This window comes from Patiria miniata, unplaced genomic scaffold (genome assembly GCF_015706575.1).
Source record: "Patiria miniata isolate m_02_andy unplaced genomic scaffold, ASM1570657v1 HiC_scaffold_20, whole genome shotgun sequence".
Lineage (NCBI taxonomy): Eukaryota > Metazoa > Echinodermata > Asteroidea > Valvatida > Asterinidae > Patiria > Patiria miniata.
In genome coordinates, this window is record NW_024037059.1 from 33,520,794 (window position 1) to 33,542,401 (window position 21,608).

The 21,608-nt window shown below is 39.9% G+C and overlaps 1 protein-coding gene across 1 annotated transcript in view; it reads right to left on the minus strand.

Moving 5' to 3' along the window:
- Window positions 1-3,824: 3,824 nt before the first annotated feature.
- LOC119728745 (hephaestin-like protein) overlaps window positions 3,825-21,608 on the minus strand; it is a 36,681-nt gene continuing 18,897 nt past the window's right edge. Inside the window, exons 5-17 of the mRNA XM_038201114.1 lie at window positions 18,072-18,238; window positions 17,655-17,778; window positions 16,526-16,697; window positions 14,937-15,211; window positions 13,716-13,930; window positions 12,129-12,279; window positions 11,713-11,925; window positions 11,225-11,435; window positions 9,961-10,229; window positions 9,050-9,400; window positions 6,462-6,644; window positions 5,377-5,490; window positions 3,825-4,834 (exon numbers count right to left, since the gene is read on the minus strand). Coding sequence (XP_038057042.1) covers window positions 4,719-4,834; window positions 5,377-5,490; window positions 6,462-6,644; window positions 9,050-9,400; window positions 9,961-10,229; window positions 11,225-11,435; window positions 11,713-11,925; window positions 12,129-12,279; window positions 13,716-13,930; window positions 14,937-15,211; window positions 16,526-16,697; window positions 17,655-17,778; window positions 18,072-18,238 — 2,561 coding nt within the window. The 3' untranslated portion in view covers window positions 3,825-4,718. The remainder of the gene's footprint in view (window positions 4,835-5,376; window positions 5,491-6,461; window positions 6,645-9,049; window positions 9,401-9,960; window positions 10,230-11,224; window positions 11,436-11,712; window positions 11,926-12,128; window positions 12,280-13,715; window positions 13,931-14,936; window positions 15,212-16,525; window positions 16,698-17,654; window positions 17,779-18,071; window positions 18,239-21,608) is intronic.

Below are 21,608 nucleotides of genomic sequence, written 5' to 3' on the forward strand. Positions count from 1 at the left end.
CTAAAAGAAAAAGTTCTTGATTTCTAAAAATATTATATTCCATGAAATATTAAAAACAGATAAAAACTTAAACACACACTTAGTTATTAAATCTTTCTTTAAGAAAATTGTAAATGCAAAAAAGGTTATTAAATTTAAGGCATGTGTAACCATGAAAACTGACACAATGGGGATTAACTTCTCAAACTAAACTAAATTCAGGATCTTTGAAAGAACGGTTGCGAGGAAATTGAATTAATAGAGACAAGGGACACAATTCTAGATTTCAAACCAAAAAGGACCAAAAAAAATGTATTTACAAAAACCTTAAACCAAGAAATTGAGACTTAAAACCTAAAACCAAAGAAAAACTAAAACCAACACTCCCACAGAATATCACATGACTCCAACAACAGACTTGAACCCAAGCAGGACAGGCACTCCAGTTAGGAGGAAAATATATATGCATGTATGACTCGTCTCTGCTGGTCTGCAGATGAACTGAATTGTGGCTTGACCATGTGGCAGCTTATGTTGGGGGAACATGTGGGCTAAAGTAAACAAACAGGGGGGACACACTACCAACAAAAGGGGGGGGGGGAATCTTGAGTAACTAAAATGATTTCTTTTTCTAAGGGGAGCTACTCCTATTTAATACACTATACATTCAATACATGAAAATATACAACTAAAACTAGGCCATGCCACACATGCATACAAACATTTTGTAGTTATTGATGATAATTTTAATGATCTAAATGTTAAAAATTTGGGAGCTAAACAAAGCTTTAAAACATTAACCCCCACCCCCTTAAGGCCTTAACTGGCAATTTGGCACTGAACAAAATCCCAACAAATTATATCCTGAATTGAAGGCATGTAGAATCATTTGATTTTCATGCATTTTGTTTGTTTCCATTAATAACACCACTCAAATCCAAGAATGTTCAAAACCTCAGCCGTTGGAAGTTTCAGCTCAGTGGATGTAGACCATTATCATGTTGCGGCCCATTTGGATTTTTCCATATCAATGTAACCAAAGCGAGGCTGGAAGGAAAAGTAGTCTGGTTCTTTTTTGCAAAAAAAATCCAACATTATCATTCAGTATGTTATTGGATACAGGAAACGGACTGAAATGGTGGCAGCATGATAAAGGTCTATTACTCTTTTCGAGAAAACAGTGAAAAACCACAATCTGCACTTACCCACCCCCTCCCTTTTTTTTTATAGTAAATTGATCATTGGAAATCACCTACATTTCTTGTTTTCTTCTAAACGACAGCAAGCCAGACGGAATAATGGGGGGGGGGGGGGGAGACCAGTACGTACGATCTTGGATCCAAGTAAGCATTTTGATAACTCGGCAGGTTACTCGTGGGATAATTAATGCAAATGACCATAATCCTTCAAACATGACTGCACGGTTCCCACAGAAATCTTGAAATGAATTTCACGACTTCCAGGACTTTTCCTGGGTTTTCCATGACCAATTCCTATGCTGTTTTGGCATCTCAGGAGCCTGTTGCTTCAGAGGCAAGAGACACCACTCCTTTTCAGCCTTTCAGTTTGGCGCACAAGACCACTGAGCACCATAGACATGATAGAAGCATCACACTGGTGTATTGAATGAGCAAAAAATGCACACATGCATAACGATCTACAGGAAGTGTCTTAAACTGGAAATTCTGGAATGCCATACCAGTAGCCAAATATTATGCATCATCACATAATTGGGTTGTGCAGGATTTCACAACTTTTTCACGGCTTTTTCTGGGAATATCAACTGTCCATGACCCATGTAAATATCAAAATTCCCTGACTTTCCCATGACTTTCCACAATAGCTTTAAATTCCATGATTTTCCCATAACTTTCCACGATAGCTTTAAATTCCATGATTTTCCCATGACTTTCCACGATAGCTTTAAATTCCATGATTTTCCCATAACTTTCCACGATAGCTTTAAATTCCCTGACTTTCCCATGACTTTCCACAATAGCTTTAAATTCCCTGACTTTCCCATAACTTTCCACGATAGCTTTAAATTCCATGATTTTCCCATGACTTTCCACGATAGCTTTAAATTCCATGATTTTCCCATAACTTTCCACGATAGCTTTAAATTCCCTGACTTACCAATGACTTTCCACAATAGCTTTAAATTCCCTGACTTTCCCATAACTTTCCACGATAGCTTTAAATTCCATGATTTTCCCATGACTTTCCACGATAGCTTTAAATTCCATGATTTTCTCATAACTTTCCACGATAGCTTTAAATTCCCTGACTTTCCCATAACTTTCCACGATAGCTTTAAATTCCATGATTTTCCCATGACTTTCCACGATAGCTTTAAATTCCCTGACTTTCCCATAACTTTCCACGATAGCTTTAAATTCCCTGACTTTCCCATAACTTTCCACGATAGCTTTAAATTCCATGATTTTCCCATGACTTTCCACGATAGCTTTAAATTCCATGATTTTCCCATAACTTTCCACGATAGCTTTAAATTCCGTGATTTTCCCATGACTTTCCACGATAGCTTTAAATTCCGTGATTTTCCCATGACTTTCCACGATAGCTTTAAATTCCGTGATTTTCCCATGACTTTCCACGATAGCTTTAAATTCCATGATTTTCCCATGACTTTCCACGATAGCTTTAAATTCCATGATTTTTCAGGACTTTCATGATAGCTTTAAATTCCATGATTTTCCCATGACTTTCCACGATAGCTTTAAATTCCCTGACTTTCCCATAACTTTCCACGATAGCTTTAAATTCCCCGACTTTCCCATAACTTTCCACGATAGCTTTAAATTCCATGATTTTCCCATGACTTTCCACGATAGCTTTAAATTCCATGATTTTCCCATAACTTTCCACGATAGCTTTAAATTCCATGATTTTCCCATAACTTTCCACGATAGCTTTAAATTCCGTGATTTTCCCATGACTTTCCACGATAGCTTTAAATTCCGTGATTTTCCCATGACTTTCCATGATAGCTTTAAATTCCGTGATTTTCCCATGACTTTCCACGATAGCTTTAAATTCCATGATTTTCCCATGACTTTCCACGATAGCTTTAAATTCCATGATTTTCCCATGACTTTCCACGATAGCTTTAAATTCCATGATTTTTCAGGACTTTCACGATAGCTTTAAATTCCATGATTTTTCAGGACTTTCACGATAGCTTTAAATTCCATGATTTTTCAGGACTTTCACGATAGCTTTAAATTCCATGATTTTCCCATGACTTTCCACGATAGCTTTAAATTCCCTGACTTTCCCATAACTTTCCACGATAGCTTTAAATTCCCCGACTTTCCCATAACTTTCCACGATAGCTTTAAATTCCATGATTTTCCCATGACTTTCCACGATAGCTTTAAATTCCATGATTTTCCCATAACTTTCCACGATAGCTTTAAATTCCATGATTTTCCCATAACTTTCCACGATAGCTTTAAATTCCGTGATTTTCCCATGACTTTCCACGATAGCTTTAAATTCCGTGATTTTCCCATGACTTTCCACGATAGCTTTAAATTCCGTGATTTTCCCGTGACTTTCCACGATAGCTTTAAATTCCATGATTTTCCCATGACTTTCCACGATAGCTTTAAATTCCATGATTTTCCCATGACTTTCCACGATAGCTTTAAATTCCATGATTTTTCAGGACTTTCACGATAGCTTTAAATCCATGATTTTTCAGGACTTTCCATGAATGTAGGACCCCTGCAGCTAACATCACCAAAACAAAAGTTATCAAAAAACATTGAAAACCCATCTATATTTTGGGCCTTTCTGAGAAAATTAATCTCATACTTTTTAAAAATACTACAAATGTGAAAAACGATATACAAACATATTTGATATCTGAGTATAACTGATATTGTAGAGTTCTACAACATGCAACATGTATCTTCAATACTTTCTAGAAGTTCCAGTGGCTAGGCCTCAGTTGCCAAAATTGCTAGGACAACACACTATATCACATTATATAAACTCATTGATGTATCCACAAAACCAAACAAGTCGTCTTATTGGTTGAACATTCACAATCCTCACGTAGGCATGCGCAATACTACCAGTGAGTCAGTATTTCATAGTCCTAAATTCACAACGCACTCACCACAGCTGCATCAGCGCGTCATCATGCAGTACATGTGACGCACGTACCAATCTCCATTATAGGAATTGTTTATGTCTTACTCGTGAGCATGGTCACTCCATCATAAAGCTACAGGGGTGTTTCGAAAAACATGAAGTAAAATTGTTGAACAAAATCATTGAAAGTTTTTAATTTTTGACTTGTTTTGATTTTTGGACAGAAAAGTTTTGGTTTTTGACTGAAAAGGTATTGATGAACAGGGAATAAAATATGTGTTTGGTCGATATTTAACACTATGTTTAAGACCAGTTGGAGTCTAGATGCTGATAATTACCCTCGCCTTCGGCTCGGGTAATTATCAGCATTCCAGACTCCAACCAGTCTTAAACATAGTGTTTAACACCTCCCACTCAGCACACATTTATTCCCTTATTAACATCATGTTCTCAGTATTTTGGCATATCAGAAGTTCAATTGTTTATTCTTGCAGACAAGATCGAGTCACAAAAAAATATATTTAAAAAAACATTGTAAAAGCACATCCAAGAACACTTTGTGACCTAGTGGCAATGTTATCTCAGCTTCAATTGCTCAGGTGCGTGCCCTTTAAATCCTAGTTAAATTTCCTGGCCATGATGACCCCTATCACCACAATCATGACGGAGCTAGCTATGCAGCATGCAGAGGCAGGGGTGGTTGGTGGGGGCTGGGGCTTGGGTGTTGTGGGGTCTGTACAAAAAGGAAAGAACATCAAACTAATTCAATCCCAAGTCATTCATCGCAGTACACATGGCTTTATCAGATTTTGCTTGGCAGTTGTGGTGTCTACACTAAACAGTCATTGATTGCAACCTATCAGATTCCAGTCCACCCACCATGCTTTGCAAGCTCATCAGTGGTTGAGTGGATAAGATGTCTGCACTTGTAAGCAGGAGGACGTGGGTTGAAATTCCTCCTGGGTAATTTTGGGAATTTCTCTCACGTTTTCAGACAGCAATCAGTAAAACTTGCTGATGTCAGACCAAGTCCAAGTCTACATTGCTCATGTAGTTAAAAACCAGAGGGAATGTCTGGACATCTTTAGAATGCTCTGTTTCTTACATGGATATTTAAAAGTATAAATACCTTGTTTTCAAGGTTAATGTGGATTTAAAATGCTGACTATTTAACCCCTGCTTTTGTTGAGTGAGTGTGCAAGTCCAAATAGCAACATCAGTACTACTAAAAAAAATCAGTCTCAATAACTCAAGTGTTTTTCATGAAAAACGTACCTCCCAGCACAGTATAGGATGCCTCCATGCCTCCAAGTATGTGATCGTTTACATGACAATGCATGAGCCAATTGCCAGGGTTGTCTGCATACATCTGCACTGAGCCATACACACCTGCAGTGAAGACAGTCATGTCAATATTCATAACCATTCAAATCAGCCCTGCAAGTACATGCAGAACTGAATATGCATGAACTATAAACTGAATGAACAGCTTCCAAAAGATGCCTTAAATGTATAAATCAAATAGAAATCACTTGGCCTTGCATCTGTAACGGCAAACAATGGTTCACTAAAACAAATCCTGGTTCGAAAGAGTATGTCGTAGTTTACTTTTAGAAACTGGGATAGGATTAGTCGGATAAAAAGAAGGAGATCTTTCACACACACACACAAAAATCAAATTCTATCCTTAAATCAAAGCCCCCAAAAAGGAAGTTTTTCTCAAATACTTCAAAGAAAATCAGGTTTGAAGAGGTGAAGGGGATGAGCTTCACCACTTCATCTACCGGGAGAATGCCAACCACCAAATCTGCTCAAGGAGAAGTGGAATTGCTGCTGAGCTGGCGAGCGAGAAGTGATCTTGCCGAATTTGATGGCAACCCTGTCACTGGTCTACTCCCCACACAACAGCAGTGATGAGGCTGATGTGGAGCAGCTCTTCAAGGTTCTCCGAGCCACAATTGGACAGGTACCAGTTCACAACTTTCTGGCCGTACTTGGGGATTTCAATGCCCGTCTCGGCCCGGAAGATGTCCACTACAACTACCAGACTAATCTGAGTCCAACCAAAATGGTCAAACCTATAGTCAACCTTCTACAAGAGCAGGACCTCATAGCAGCCAACACCCAATTCTAGGAGCAGACACTTGTGGGGATGAAAAGTGCGTGTAATGTAGCAAGGTCACTAAGGAGCGCGAGCGGGGCTGATGTGTGTCTTGTCTGAATGCTGGTGAATGACCTCTAGGTAAAAGTGGCTACGCAGGAAGTTGAGGCTAGAATAAATAATTGGGGAAAACAAGGAACAGCTACTAAGCTACAGACAAAGCCTACATAGCTTGGAAAAAACACCCCAAGCATCTTACCAGCAAAGAGTTCAAAGACGTCAATCCTATGAACAAGACCGGTCCTGTAAGTGACGGTTTGACCATGGAAGTGGACAGAGTGGACATCAACCTCATCCCCAATGCCCAGCAGGTACCATTCCACTGTGTCATCTTTGGACATGTCCAGGTGATGGAGGTTGTGGAAGAGGAAACCATTGATTCCTAAATTGAGGGTTAAAATATTTTGAAAAAAAAAAGAAATTAGAAAAAAGATGCACATAATTTTTTATCTGCTACTTTAATATTAAGGATGGATTTTTTGGTTCAAAATCTCATTGAAAAGATCATGACTCACATAATCTTTGAAAAGCTACTTTTAAGGTGGCCACACCAAGGATGAATGCCTTTAAATTCAGGAACACAGGAAGATGTCAGACAGTTAAACATGCCAAGCAGATTTTGAATCAGTAACCTGTATTTCAAGTGTACTCAATTTTTGTTTGTTGTCAGGAATCACATTGTGAATGAACATGCACATGCAAAATCCACACAAAACTGTGATGGATTCTCATCAGTTCAAAACTCACAGCTTTTGCAATATGCTATGCAAGTTTGCTTCAAACAAACTGTCAATCGAATCTAATATGAACTCAGGGTTAATGTTTTGCATCATGTCAGGTCGACCAGGCCGACCAGGCCAAACCGACCGGAAACATAGGCCCCCCAAAAAGTCTCCGGTTCTGGTATGCGCGTGCGTCGCCGTAGCCATGCACGTCGGCAAAATTTTAAAATAAAATTCAATGTAAGATGATGTCTCAAAACTGCCAAACTCACTGGTTTGACTGGAATCCTGCTGCTGCACAATTTTAACGTGTTTTTAGATGGGGTTACGATCGAGTATAAGCTTTATGTGGCCTCTCTGGGCTCCCATATATTTTGCGCTAAATTTAGTTGGGCACCATTTGCAGACGGTATTGTAATTTTGTAATTGTGCGTCTGGCAGCCAGACTGAGGGAGCAATGGTCGTGTATGTGGAACATGTAAACGCTTTTTAATTAGCGCAATATATAAAGGAGCAGACTAATGACCAGCCTTAGAACTCATGCAGGATGTCGATGTCGCTGTAGTGTCTGGCCCGATGTTACTTTTATCTCTGATTTTTGTCTTGACTGTTCAAATTTCCTGAAGATTGTTTGTGTCGTTTGACATCGTAAGTGGGTGCAGAATTCTCAAACCATATATGGCCTTACTGAGGTCACCTCAAGCTCCACCGTAAAGGGTATTTTTGAGAGTTTTAAGGGGATCGAAGTGTCATCTGTAACATCATAGTAAGCCGACATATTTGAAGAAAAAAATAGTAGGGAAGAAAAAACCCTGTCGGCTGCATCACTTTTTGGGTAAGCTCCATACCAGAAACCTTACCTTGCCTTATAGATATAAAGCAAATCTGAACCAAAACCGATCTGAACTCCCTAAATCTGACCTGACCCGACCCAACAAAAATTGTTGTGTCCTGAACTTACCCGCAGTGCGGGAATAAAGTTTTGAAAATTGCCATCTCTGAGTAAAGAATCATGCCATATGGTACAGCGAACACTCCTAACGTGACCTAGCAGTGGGCCTACATGTTAATTATAGCCCGTGCATAGACCACAATTAAACTGCATGCACAATTGCACGGTGGGTTCAATTACAATATATCTCTTTGTGCGTACACGTTTATACCGGTCTAAATTTACTCATGTGTTTCCAGCACGCGATTGGACTGTAGAAATTAATCCCGTGGACAAAACCAATGCACGTTGGTCGTACTGGGCACAGTGACTCTGCAATAACATTGCACTACGGGAATTTCCGAACTGTTTTGTTTTAATTGGGTTATTTCTGTTGTTTTTTTCATGAGATGGCTTTACCGACCCAACCAGTCCCAAAAATCGCAAAGGTAAAACCGAAACCGACGCGGCCCAACGTAAATGATGGAAAAACCGGCCTGATCCGAACCAAAGTCGATCTATGGTCAGGTCGGTTTTGGGTCGGGTTTGCACAGATCGGTTTTGGGTCGGGTTTGCACAATAGTACTCGGGCTATCTTGATAAATGTACCCCCACCTTGCACAATTCAATTTCCAAGCCAAGCCACATCCAGCACTCTTGCAATCTTGAGCAAGTTCAGCCTTGGATCGTTAGTCGACTTGTGGTTGATTTGTGACGTAACTTATGACTGCACACTACTAGCAACGTACGATAGACTCTAGCCCAACCACCATGTTTTTGAGTCACCATGACTGCCCACTAATAGCAACGTACGATTGTCTCTAGCCCAACCACCATGCTTTTGAGTAAAGTTAATCAAACTACAGTTCACTATGGCCGTACCCTAGTATTCACCTAGATGAAACCCTGGACTCAATTTCAAAGAGCCGTCAAGAGGAAAACAGTGCTGAGTAAACCTGCTTAGTAGCGATTAAACTGTTACAAGACATTTACATCACTTGATTTTCTGGCTACAAACCTGTTTTTGTTTGCTAAGCATACAATTTTGTGCTTGACAGCTCTATGAGATTGGACCCTGGATGGTCACAACAGATCCTTATTATTTACCCTGACCAGACACAGTCATATTCTTACCATGCATCAGGTTGCTTTCCTCAAAATCCCCGTCTTCTCTATCCACTTCCTCAGGCTTCCCGCAGAATTCTGCAATATTCTCCTCCAGGTACCAGCTCTTGTTCTCATCCGAGACGGTGAAGAGAAGGGCAAACTCCCGGTCCACGTCGCGCCGGCGACCATCCTCTCCCAGAGTGCCTGGTCGACAGACTACCATCGGGCCAACGAGCCCCGAGTTGCTGTCCTGCTCTTTGTCAATGTTGGAGTAGTAAGCATACACCACACAGTTTGGATCTGTGGCCGTTGGTCCAGCACGTTCAGGGACTCTCCAACGATAGATTTTGGTACTACCCGCTCCTACACCTTCTTCATCTTCAAACACAGATAACATAATGACAGTCACTTCACTGAATTGTTTTAAACAGGTTAACAGTGTTATAACAAAATTCTTGAAGTAAAATAACAAAAACTTAGTCTTTGTTGTGGAAATTTCTGTACACTGAAAGTAAATATTCCATTCAATTTGATTAATTTCAATTAAATTATTTTGTTCCTCCTATTACAACAAATATGTCCGAGTGACATTCATCTTCCAGATTTAGATTGTAAAAATAGGTGTAAAAACATGGAGTACATGTTTAAAGTAAAAGAGGAATGGGGGAGCTAAAACGATAATTTGAAAGAAAAAACAACAGTTTAAGTACCTCATTTTTAATATTAAGATTGACATCTTCTCAATATAAAAAGTCTCCCTTAAAATTCTCACATTTGTCAACCTAAATAATAAAAATGGACAGCTTTGACAAATTTCCAGCACATCTGCCCAGGAAAAGGTGCCATTTTATGGGGAAGTGGATAATAATGTGAAGTACAAGCAATTAAACTGGAGAATGTGTTGTTGATTCATTCCTTACATTCAGTACATTCCTTACCATCATTATCAACAGAGTCGTCAACTTCATGTACCAGCACACCATGTGGCTCTAGAGCATACCGCCGACTTGCCATATTCTTGAGCACGACGGCTACATTCTCGCCCACCTCCATATGCAACAAGGGACCCTGGACTCCCAGGTGAGCATCGGGACCGGTACGTTCCTTCTCTGTACTGAAAGTCTCATCTGTGAACTCTCTGTACAGGGCTTTTTTGTATCGTGAGCCGATAGAATGGTCTCCTTGGTGAACAAACACAAAGCCAGTACTTCAAAGGAAAAAAAGGGAAGAAACGGAAAAAAAATCAGAACAAAGACGCAGCCTTTTCTGGCAATCTCTGGAACAGCCAAAAACAAAAGGCATCAATCAAATCTAAACAACATATAGTCTCGATTCCAAGACGTCCTTAGCATGCACGGGATGCAGCTAGCAAGCTCACGGCAAGAAATGCGCATTTGGCAAAAACTATTTTTTTCAAAGTGCAGTGAGGTGGGGGGGGGGAGAGGGGTGGCTGAAGGCCCTTCCACACATTTAGTTAAAGGTAGTATGGACCATTTGTCATATGTGCATTTGTTCGGTTGAAGCAATAGAAGTACTAAAATCTAAAGAGGTAGGTACTTATTCTGGATCTAAATTTCAATTCAAAAGTTGCAGAGTCGTATTTCGAATTGCGCCCTCTCGTGACACAATCCTGAAATCAGCATTCGGGACATGATTCTCATTCAGCCGACTGTAGTTACGTGATGTCACACACTGCCACCGACAAAAAATAGTAACTCTGCAAGTGTGCATCGTGTCAACGCTTGCACCCATTCACTGATTCGCCCAACTTACAAACAGAAATTTCCAAACATGTGTCCTTGACACATCTTTGGAAATGACCTTCTAAAATGTAGTGTTTTCTTCAAAATGACAGGATGCCAGAAGGTATAATTTCACAGGGAGTTTAATGGCATCACAATCTTTGAGTAAACAAAGTAAGTTTTTTTTAACAATAATTTGGTCGGTTACTTTTTGGATAGCTGGAAATGGTCGACTCTACCTTTAAGCACCAGTAATCAGACTTTATTAACCTCAGCATTCTTCCCTGCCAATACCCTTGAAAAAAACAGACAAGTCTGGAGATCACATGTGAGGTCGCAAAATTCTATACCAGTCAATTTCTTTGTTCAACCACATTCTGTTGACACGCTTTATTCAGTACTTTGCAGTTGTTAGTTCATTTTGTTCCAAGAGCATTTTAAGATGACACCTCAAACCTACCTGTCTGGATCAGTCAAATTTTCACTTCGTACAGGGTCCCATTTGACTGGTACATAGTCCCAGTACCGTTCCACAATACCAATGTAGTAAGTCCGGTCTGCCCCTGGGCCATCTCCTGGTTCTGTTGTGTTTTCCACAGGGGCGACGGTAAAATATCCCTCCATGCCATTAACAAAGTGAGAATTGGTTTCGCACTCAATTTCAAAAGTACCTAAGGAATATAGTAAAAGGAAAATTGATGTTTCTCCATTTTTTTCTCTAAATATGTCGCAGAAACTGCAACCAATTTTCAACTTGAGACAACTTAACTTCCAAAAGTGTCTATACACAATACAACTCCAGGTTTGTGTACATTGACATGAACAATTAGTGAGCCAATTCCTGTTAAAGACAACAAGCTGATGAGTCATTGGCTCAATTGTCACAGAAAATGGATTTAATTCCATCTAATTAAGGCAACTAATTCCATACTTAAAAGGGATATCTACCATGAATATCAGCATCCATGATCACGGTCTCTGACACACCGGGGAAGACCGACACCGATGCTTTGCGACCCGAATTATGTGTAAGGGTCTGACTCTGGAACGAAACGGCGTGCTCATCACTGAACTTGCCCACTGCCATCAGATGCCATGAGACACGATCACCGACGGTCATCATCAGGCCAGGAAGATTGCCATAGGAGTAACCATTGATGGCTGAATAAATTAAACAAAGATTGTTATATCAAATCCAACAATAAGGTTTTTAACTTAAAGTTTATTAATATGTACTGTAACGGCCAGTTTGTATGTCTCTGGCCACCAATGGCGCTCCAACCAAACCGATTTAATATAATGGCATTAACATCATAAAGCAAAATTCCAAACTGAAGTTATAAAGATCAGAGTTGATTCCTTACAAGCCATCTGATTGGATGTCACAAAGTCCTCGTCATTCTTGTCAACTGCCCCAGGATTGGCCGAGTACTCAGCAATACTTTCATCGATGAGCCAGCTGAGATTTTCATCAAATGTTGTGAAAAGAAGAAAGAACTCTTGGTCTACTCCGAGCTGTATGGAAAAAAAGCAGATGTCTGCAAAATGAGAATTCCAAAGGATTACATTGAAAGTAGTGAATTGGTTCCCACAGCACAGTACCTGGAGACTGGAGCGACCACGTCGACTGGAGAGACCACGTGTCCAATGAAGCCCTCTATGGCAAGCTACCGGTACTGCAGATCTCACAGAAGATCACATACAGGCGGATAGGCCTGGCAGGACACTGCCACAGGCATCCTGAGCTGCCCAGGGGCGGATCCAGGAATTTTCGGCGGGGGAAGGGGGGTCATGCGGTCGCAATTTTTTAATGTCTGATTGATACTATATTATTACATTTTTGTGTCGGGGGGGGGGGGGGGGGCGTTGACCCCCAAAAAACCCCTCTCGGTCCGCACCTGCTGTCGGTTAGCCTTGATCAAGGCAATCATCATTATCCATCAGTAAGGTATAAAGCGGCGGCATTATTATCCTTGCTATGATGATGATGATGAGTGAGTGCTTGTAAAAATACAGCACGAACAGCAACCACGTACGGCAAATCATTTGGATCCGATTGAAGGCCTTGGTCCAATCGTCGGCGAAAGCTTATGTTTTTCTTTATTTTGCATTAGATTTGTAGCGCACGACCTAATATGCGAATACAGATAAGTGTAGGCGGGACTTATATGTGGAGTGTCCAATCACACCTTGGTAAATCCCGACGTCATCAAATTATATGTAGCTATCCGCCTTATGCGGACGTGTCAGAAACCACATTTTTGGGGGGCATTGGTGCTGTGTGTAATGTGAGACACGCAACGTGTGTAGGTGTATTATGTACAGTACATGTCACGCCTTGTCGCTATATGACCCTTCCCCGCGCCTACTATTATGCACGTTTCCACGCAACGATCAACCAATAAGAAAACAACTTTAAGGTCAGCTTAGGCTAATAAAGCATAATGAGCACCACCCCCAAAAACTTAACAAGGACAATTGGACCAAGGCGTTAGTCTAGATCCAAATGATTTGCATATAAATAGTGGCCGCATGAGGTTGCTGTTGGCGCTGTATTTTTACATGCACTGCATAGCGATCAGCAGTCAGCGTGCGGTGAGGATATGCCACGGAATACCGTACGGACGGATAATGACCAACGCCTTGACCAAGGCTAGCTGCCGGTAAGCCGGCTTGTGCTGTGGGAACAGACTCACATAGAATAGCTTGTGAATCTATTTAATAAGCTCTAACAATGCTAAGTACATTGTGCTCATAAAGTCATGCTAGCTTTATATCAAAGTTTGCATCTCCCTGACACCCAAAAAGTTTCCATCAAAAGATGTGAATTTTAAAGGGGTGAAATTTGATATTTAATTTGAATTTCCACACGCACTAACAGTACAAACTGTGTTCGGTAAACAATAAGTAAATATCAGATGTCAGACCGTCATGTCATCCTCTGGACTAACCTGTTTGCCTGTGGTGCTGTTGAGGCTTCCCTTCTTACAGACCAATAACGGGCCGACCAAACCAGCAAAGACGTCAGCTTCTGGGTCTACAGCCGACGTGTAGATCCAAGTAATGCAGTCTGGATCCAGGCTGGTAGGACCGACGGATTCAGGTATGGACCAGGAGTACGTGTAGGAAGAACCAGGGATGACCATCTCATCAAAGTGATCCGCCGCTGCGAAAGAGTTGCCACCACTGTGAGTATTTTTTTTTATTCTACAGATATTTATTCTGAGGGCTGAGTGCTGAGACTGAGTGTGAGTGAATTTACATTTTGGGTTTGGACTCAGTGCAGCAGCAGTAAATGGCTCTATGCAATCACTCATGAGCACAGGCGTAGCCAGGCAAGTGCGACCGGCCTTCACAAACCCAAACGGACCTCTCTTAACCTTTGTACATGCGAGCATGGAGCACGAAGCCCTTATGACGTTGTGTCTGGGGCCTGCTTAAGGGCCCCGGGAAATTTTGGATTCTGGATGCTCTTGGTGCAATCTGAGGCATTTCCTGGCCACTTTCTTCTGACTCTTTGAATCAAATTTGCTCATGTTTAAAATTTGAAGGCAAAATTTTTAGGGGGAAGGTGTGGATCATCAAAGTTGATTTTTTTTTGGGCATTTTCTTTTCTATCTCTGAGCGGAATTCATTACCGAGCAGGAACCCCCCCCCCCCCAACCGTAAGGGCCTGTTTATGTTTTTTGTATTGCTCGATTTTACTTTGTGCAACACTGAAGTATAAAGATTTCTTTGTCTTCAACTATAATAATTTCGTTGACGACACCACAAAGTCACTCCCAAGTCCACTCCAGTGTTATGTCATGAAAACCACTCAATGGCAAATTTGAGTTTCACGACGTAACACCCAAATGTGTGCGCGCACTTCAGACACTGGCGCGAATGGATTTTCGTTTTCACAAAGTTACCACATTGTTACGAAAATACAATTTGGAGAAAAACGCTTTGAAACAGTAAAAAAAACCTTAAACTGGTAAGTTGCTTCATGCAAACAAAAATATAACGAGTGAGTGCACTCGGTTTTCTGCATTCTTATAATTCATTACAACTCAAGAGTAATTAAATTGCTGATTTCTTTTAGCTTTCAACTAAAGTGATTTTTGGCTTTGAAGTTTACTAAAAACCTTGTTGGAGTCTGAAATCAGGCTGTTTTTGAATAATTGCCCTACCTGATGTGCCATCATTGTATGCCTGTCCCTCGTTAGCTTTGTTGTATCTGACGCCATGGGGCTGCAGACTGATGTTGTGACTATTCAAGTTGTTCCTCAACGTCACCCTGATCTCGTCTCCAACCTCACCTCTGATAACTGGTCCCAGAATGCCCATGCTGTCATTGAAGGGGGAAGGACTACTGAACGTGGCATCAGTATAGCCCACAAACTTGGCTTTCTTGTACATCCCACCGATTCGATTGTCGTCCTTGGTGAAGAAGGGGTAGGAAGTGCTAGGTAAAACAAAGTAAGAATATTTCTTCATAAAGATTTAAGCCAAGACCTCACAAGCTTATAACAAGTCATTCACAAGTCATCGTGTCTCATCAACTTCAAACAACTTTCATTTGTCATTGTTCGTTTGCTGTAACTTGACTAACGACTTGAATGACTTGTGATGGGACGTGTGATTGTCAATTGCTATATTCTTCACTACAACTCTGGTTTAGGCCACACAAAAAAAGTCTCCGGTTTCTGGTATGGAGCTTGCCCAAAAAGTGGTGCGGCAACGCGGCTTTTTTTTTTTTACCTGTTTTTTTTTTGCTTCAAATGTCGGCTGATGACTGCAAATGGTGCCCAACTAAACTTAGTGCAAATATATGGGAGTCCAGAAAGGCCACATAAAGCTTATTCTCGATCATAACCCCATATTAAAACACGTTAAAATTGTGCAGCAGCAGGATTCCAGTCAAACCAGTGAGTTTGGCGGTTTTGAGACATCATCTTTCATTGAAAAAACTTTTTTTTCATTTTGCCGACGCGCATGGCTACGACGACGCGCGCGCATACCAGAAACCGGAGACTTTTTTTTTGGCCTTAACCAAAGTTTGACAATAAGTACATCTACATCACAATTTAACTACTAGTTCACCAATAATCCTTATTCATAAATACCTAAGACAGTTTACCCATTCCTATTGGTCGAGAGCCCGCCACGTGGCCGGTCTTACATGGTTGATAAAACACCTGCTGGCTGGTCTTAAACACTTTTCCAGTGTCACATCAAATTTGGACTCCTATGAAATCTGGTCCCTTTTACCCTTTTATTGGTTGAACGTTCACAATCCTCACTTAAGCATGCGTAATACTCCTTAATTCACACTACACAGGCACCACCATGCTCTGGGCCATATCGCGCAGTACGCGACCCATGCATGCACTAATCTCCATATAAGGAGTTGTTTGTGACTACTCGTGAGAGCCACAAACCAAAACATAGTTAGAGGGGTGTTTAAAAAAACATGAAGTAAATTTAGTGAACAAAATCATTGGAAATTTATATTTTTCTACTTGTTTTGACTCTTTGACCGAAAAGGTAATTATGAATGGGAATAAATATGTGCTTGGCCGGTATTGAACAAGTCCGTTTAAGACTGGCTGGGGGCCTGGTCACCAATAACATCTTCAGCTCGGGCTATTTACAGCTTCCATTCCCCCATCCGGTCTTAACGGACTTGTTTAAAACCGACCAAGCACACATTTATTCCCTTAATCAAACTTGTTCTATCTAATGTGTAATGCACACTCTAGAGTTTGCGTGCACATACCTTGTTTCATTGGTGAAGCTAGTACCATCGCTGTGTGTCCTAGTGAAAGGTGCATAGTCCCAGTTAACTTCCTCTGCTGCTATGAAGTATTCCCGTCGGCCTGTGGACGGGTCGACTTCAGGTGGTTGCCTACAAGATTCCGTGGAGACGGAGTACAGAGCCTGTGCACCGTCTGTAAAAAAGATTTATACAGAAAATCTACTTGTCGCTCACCCGACCAAGTGAGTCTGAAATCACCAGAGCTACTTTTGAGTTGATAAACAAATCTTTCACAATGGAAATGAATAGGAACTGACCATTTCACCAACCTGATGTAAACAATTCATTAGGATGTCAACAGAGTTTTACATTACAAAAAGAAAACAAAATAAGTCAACAAATCCTTGCGACTCATTTTTTGGATCTGGCCACAATTCCCAATATCCCTCAATATTATTGTGTGACATTGTACTTGATGAGCTTAAAGCCTCTTGAAAGTTGAAGGTATAAACTTGTCCCACTGTTCCATCTTCAGTTTGATCCAAACCAAGCCACAATGGCTTGGGCTTCCTCGTATAAGTACCATTTGTTGGATGTAACAAAATTGTTCAGTTTGATTTTTGGAGAGTATGTCCTAGATTTTCGTGTCGTTTCAAACTGTATATGTTTCTTTGTAATGATGTACAATATTCATAATAGTTGCTTTACAACCAAGCACTAATCTGGTATGGTTTTATTTTATTTCATTGGGTTGTATTCCATTTGTAATGTATTGTATTTGTACATGTGTGTATTAGTCTTCTGTAGTTATGCAGTAATCACGCATGCTTTTATTTTATTTCATTGTGCTGTATTGCATTTGTAATGTATTATATTTGTACATGTGTGTAGTCATTTGTAGTGTTTGCAGGGCCCCAATGGAAACCAGTTTTAAACTGTTTGGGCATATCCTGGGTAAAGAAATGTAATGTAAAAAATAAATAAATAAATACATTTTGGGGTAATTGGCAAATCCTGAAGACATTAAACAGTTGCAGTTACATGAGATGACACTGGAAACACCACACATCCCCAACCGTTAAGAAATTGGGTTAGCAATGGAGCCAGACCAAATACGGATACCCTGATCCCTGGTTTCCCAAACACTCACCCTTGAAGTGGGTGCTGGAGGCGGAGGTTAGCAGCCAAGTTCCTTGGTTCTCAGCTACCATGATGGCACTCATCAAAACGGCTGGAGTGAGACTAAGGGAGTCTCGACGACGACCTTGATATTCCTGTCCATAAACATGGGGGGAAAAGAAAAGAAAATAAGAGCAAAAACCCAAGAACTTGCACTAGCCTACTTGCGTACTAGACAAGTGGACCAATCAGACTACTGGGAAGGTGGCATATTGCATAGCAACCAATAAGACTTGAGAAGCTTTAAGGGTATTGCCCGTCTCATACACCCAGCAAGCTTGTGGACTTTTTCTCATAAACTCTCAGACAGCACTATACAGTGCTCGTGAACTCAGGTCAACGAAGGGGAAAATCTACAATTTAAATTGACAATTATCTTTTAACTTACAAGTACGTTGCCATGGAAATAGATAGTATGAATGTCAGCCTCGGTGCCAAATGCCGTAACGTGCCAATCAACCTTGTCCCCAACGCAGACTTCAAGACCAGGCAGGTTGCCATAGAGATAACCATTGACGCTATCCATTTGGTTGCTGCGGACAAAGTCGTCGCTTTCTGAAAGAGAAGGGGAAATTTTGTCATTCTTTTTCTCTTCTTGGGGGGGGGGAAGGCTAGATACAAAAGGGCACTGAATTATAACCCAAGATATCCTTGGTACTGTTCGTTTATGTGCTATTTTCTTCATACAGGGTGTCAACATCAATCTCTTCTTCAGGGCTCTGTTCTAGTACACAGAAAATCCTGTCAACTATAAAATAGTTAATACACACAGAACTACAAAACACAACTTAGCTATACACAAGAAATATATTTGAAATTAAAATAACACTGCTGTGTAATTTTCAATTCTATAGATTTTCTTTATTTCAATAACATATATTTCCATCAAAAGCAAGTAAAAGCATCAAGAGAACAAAAAAAGGCATGATTAAAAAAGTCGAAGCTTATAGGGGCATATGCCTATACTTAAATGCACAACTGTCAAAAAAACAATTTCAAAGAATTGAAAGAAAAATAGACAAACCAATAGACAAGTACAAATGAAATGCAAACAATAACCAAGGACTGTAAATAAGTCTACTTAATAGCCCTGACAGTCCTGAATCCTCCAATTTCAATATAATTTTGCACAACCCCTTGGGAGTTAGGGTTAATCACACAGTCCTTGATAATACAATGTACTCTCAAAAGGAGAAAAACAAAAAAAAACATTTGCTAAAAAGCATTGTGTTTAAATTAAAATCAAGTTTAATAATGCGTACATGTACAAATACGTCTACTTATTAAATAAACAGTTTTGACATGTACTTGAAACATTCCAGCAATCACCAAACAGACATGGATGAGTCAGTAAATACATGTATTTACTAAATAAAGTACGTTGTAACATAATTAGGAAATTAGTGAAGCGTAGTAAAGTCAATCACAAGTCGATCTTAAGTCAATCACAAGTCATATCACAAGTTATATCACAATATCACAAGTCACACCACAAGTCACATCATAAGTTACGTCATGTCACATGTCTGTCAAAAGTCATCACAAGTCACGTCACAAGTCACGTGGCATGTCACATCACAAATCACGTCACAAGTCATGTCACAAGTCACGTCACAAGTCATATCACAAGTCATGTCACAAGTCATGTCACACGTCATGTCACACGTCATACCACAAGTCATTTCTCAAGTCATATCACAAGTCATATCACAAGTCACGTCACAAGTCATAACAAGTCATATATCAAGTCATATCACAAGTCATATCACAAATTACAGGACAGGAACCAAATGACACATTCTTTGTACTTGAAACTTTCAAACTATTCATACAGTAGCTGGGTTCTGGCTACATACAGGGTGTCCTGAAAATAATGGTGCATGTAAACCCCACCATTTTCTCCAATTTACAACCGGAATTTACTGCAAATGTTTACATGATCTTCAAGGTTACAGATTTAGCTTGAGAATACTGTTTGTTTAATTGAGATTGCTTTTGTAAATCCAGAGATATATGTTTGAATAACCCTAAAGCCCCCCCAAAAAACCATTCTGTGCCACTTTCAGGAAGCGAGTGCTTCAAAGATCAGACAATGCCAGTATGGCTCTTTTGATAAGATTATCCCTATGAGTGTATTAAAGACAAACATTCCATTCACATGACAATATAGGGTTTTGTTCTTATGTTGAAACAATTTAATAGAACAGACAGGTTTACTTCTTTAAAACTTCAATGAAAGAGTTCAATTAAATATAAATAAATATTGCACACTCTGCTTAAAAATGTTAAAATCACTAACAGTAAAGTGATTGGTTTTAGACTAGGACTATACTGATTTTAACTACTTCACGAAAAATGGCACAAAATGGGTTTCTTGGCTTTGCCGTTATTCAAACATATCTTTGTATTTACAAAATTGTGGTGCTGCAGGACCCCCAACTTTTTTTTGATTGTGGTGCTGGAATACGCTTCAGCACCCCCTACTCCCGGGGAAAAAACTGTGTTCAAGCCAGCAGTGTTCTACTACGATGAAATTGCGCCGCTACGCTATAAATTTTGCTTGCTCTACTCCGTCCGTTTTGTTCGTTTTTAGCGTTGCCGCGGCTAAGCGCGGCGCTTCGACTGACATCTAGCACAAACACTGTAAAATATCCAGAGGAGGTAGCTTCTAAATCTTCAGGCAGTGCAGAATCGATATTTCTCTCAAACTATCTATAATCATGACACATCTATGATATTGTAAACTTGCGCAATATTGTGGCGCCAGTGGAGTAGAACTGCTATTATGGATATATGCCTAGACCCAAAAGCAATAACCTTGGCCATGACAATGGTGGCAAAGTTGTTTATGCATGCTTGCCAGGAATTTTCATTCGATCTTTCAATGAAGGTTTTTTTTTCATTTAAAAGGTTTCATTGATGTTGCTAGCATTCTGTACTCAACCTTAACAAATAGCACTCCCCAACCTTTTTCCAGTGCAGTTTCATATTAATAAAAAAAGCTATTCATGCTTGAACCCTCTGCAATTATTTTCTCATAAAAACTCAGTAGAGCGATAAAATATCCTTCCCTGGCCCCAAACTTGCCATCTACCGATCATAAAGATGCATTTGGTCCTTTAGTCTTTAATATATGCCATTCCATGTATCAAACAAATAACACTGCAAATATAACTCGAGCTTCATCGTTTGTTGAGTTAGAACCATTTTATTGGCTAGTTAAGTTGTGAATATTTTTATGAACAGGAATTCATCCATTTCCAGTGGAACCGTTTTGTTTTAACTTGATCCAAAAAAATCCTTTCGGGTTTTATAAGTTTCAGAATACATTTTATTTACACTGATGACGTCATCAGTTAAAATGTCCAAACTTTATATTGATTTAGTTCAGACAGGATAACGTTCGTCATACAGTGAAAATAACTTTTGAATATAAGGAAAAATAATGAATTTATAAGTGTGTGTATAATAAGTAACACTTAACTCCCTGTTCCGATTTGAATTTACAGGAAAGAAAACAGATCAGTTACAAATTCTTTCAACAATAACTTCCAGTCCGATGACGTCATGATTCTGAATGAACATCTTAGGATGTATGTTTTTGTGAAAAACATGCTCAGCTTAAATGAATCGTGGCTCCAATACAAATCAAAAGTAGGCCTACATTAAGCAAGAGTAGTAGAATGACCTCCAATCTTTTGTTTTTCCGATGACGTCATGACCTCACAAAGTCCTTTGAGATTGTACAAAGAGTATTTGGGGTTAATTTGGTAAAACTGTGACGATTGGTACGTCCTTTCAACTCAATGACGTCATCATGCCAACATTTGTGTTTGACATTCCTCACTGATTATTTATATATTAAAATAAAATGCTTCCAGTTTCAAGTTACATTCAATTTTCACTTCCGGTAAAACCGGACGTA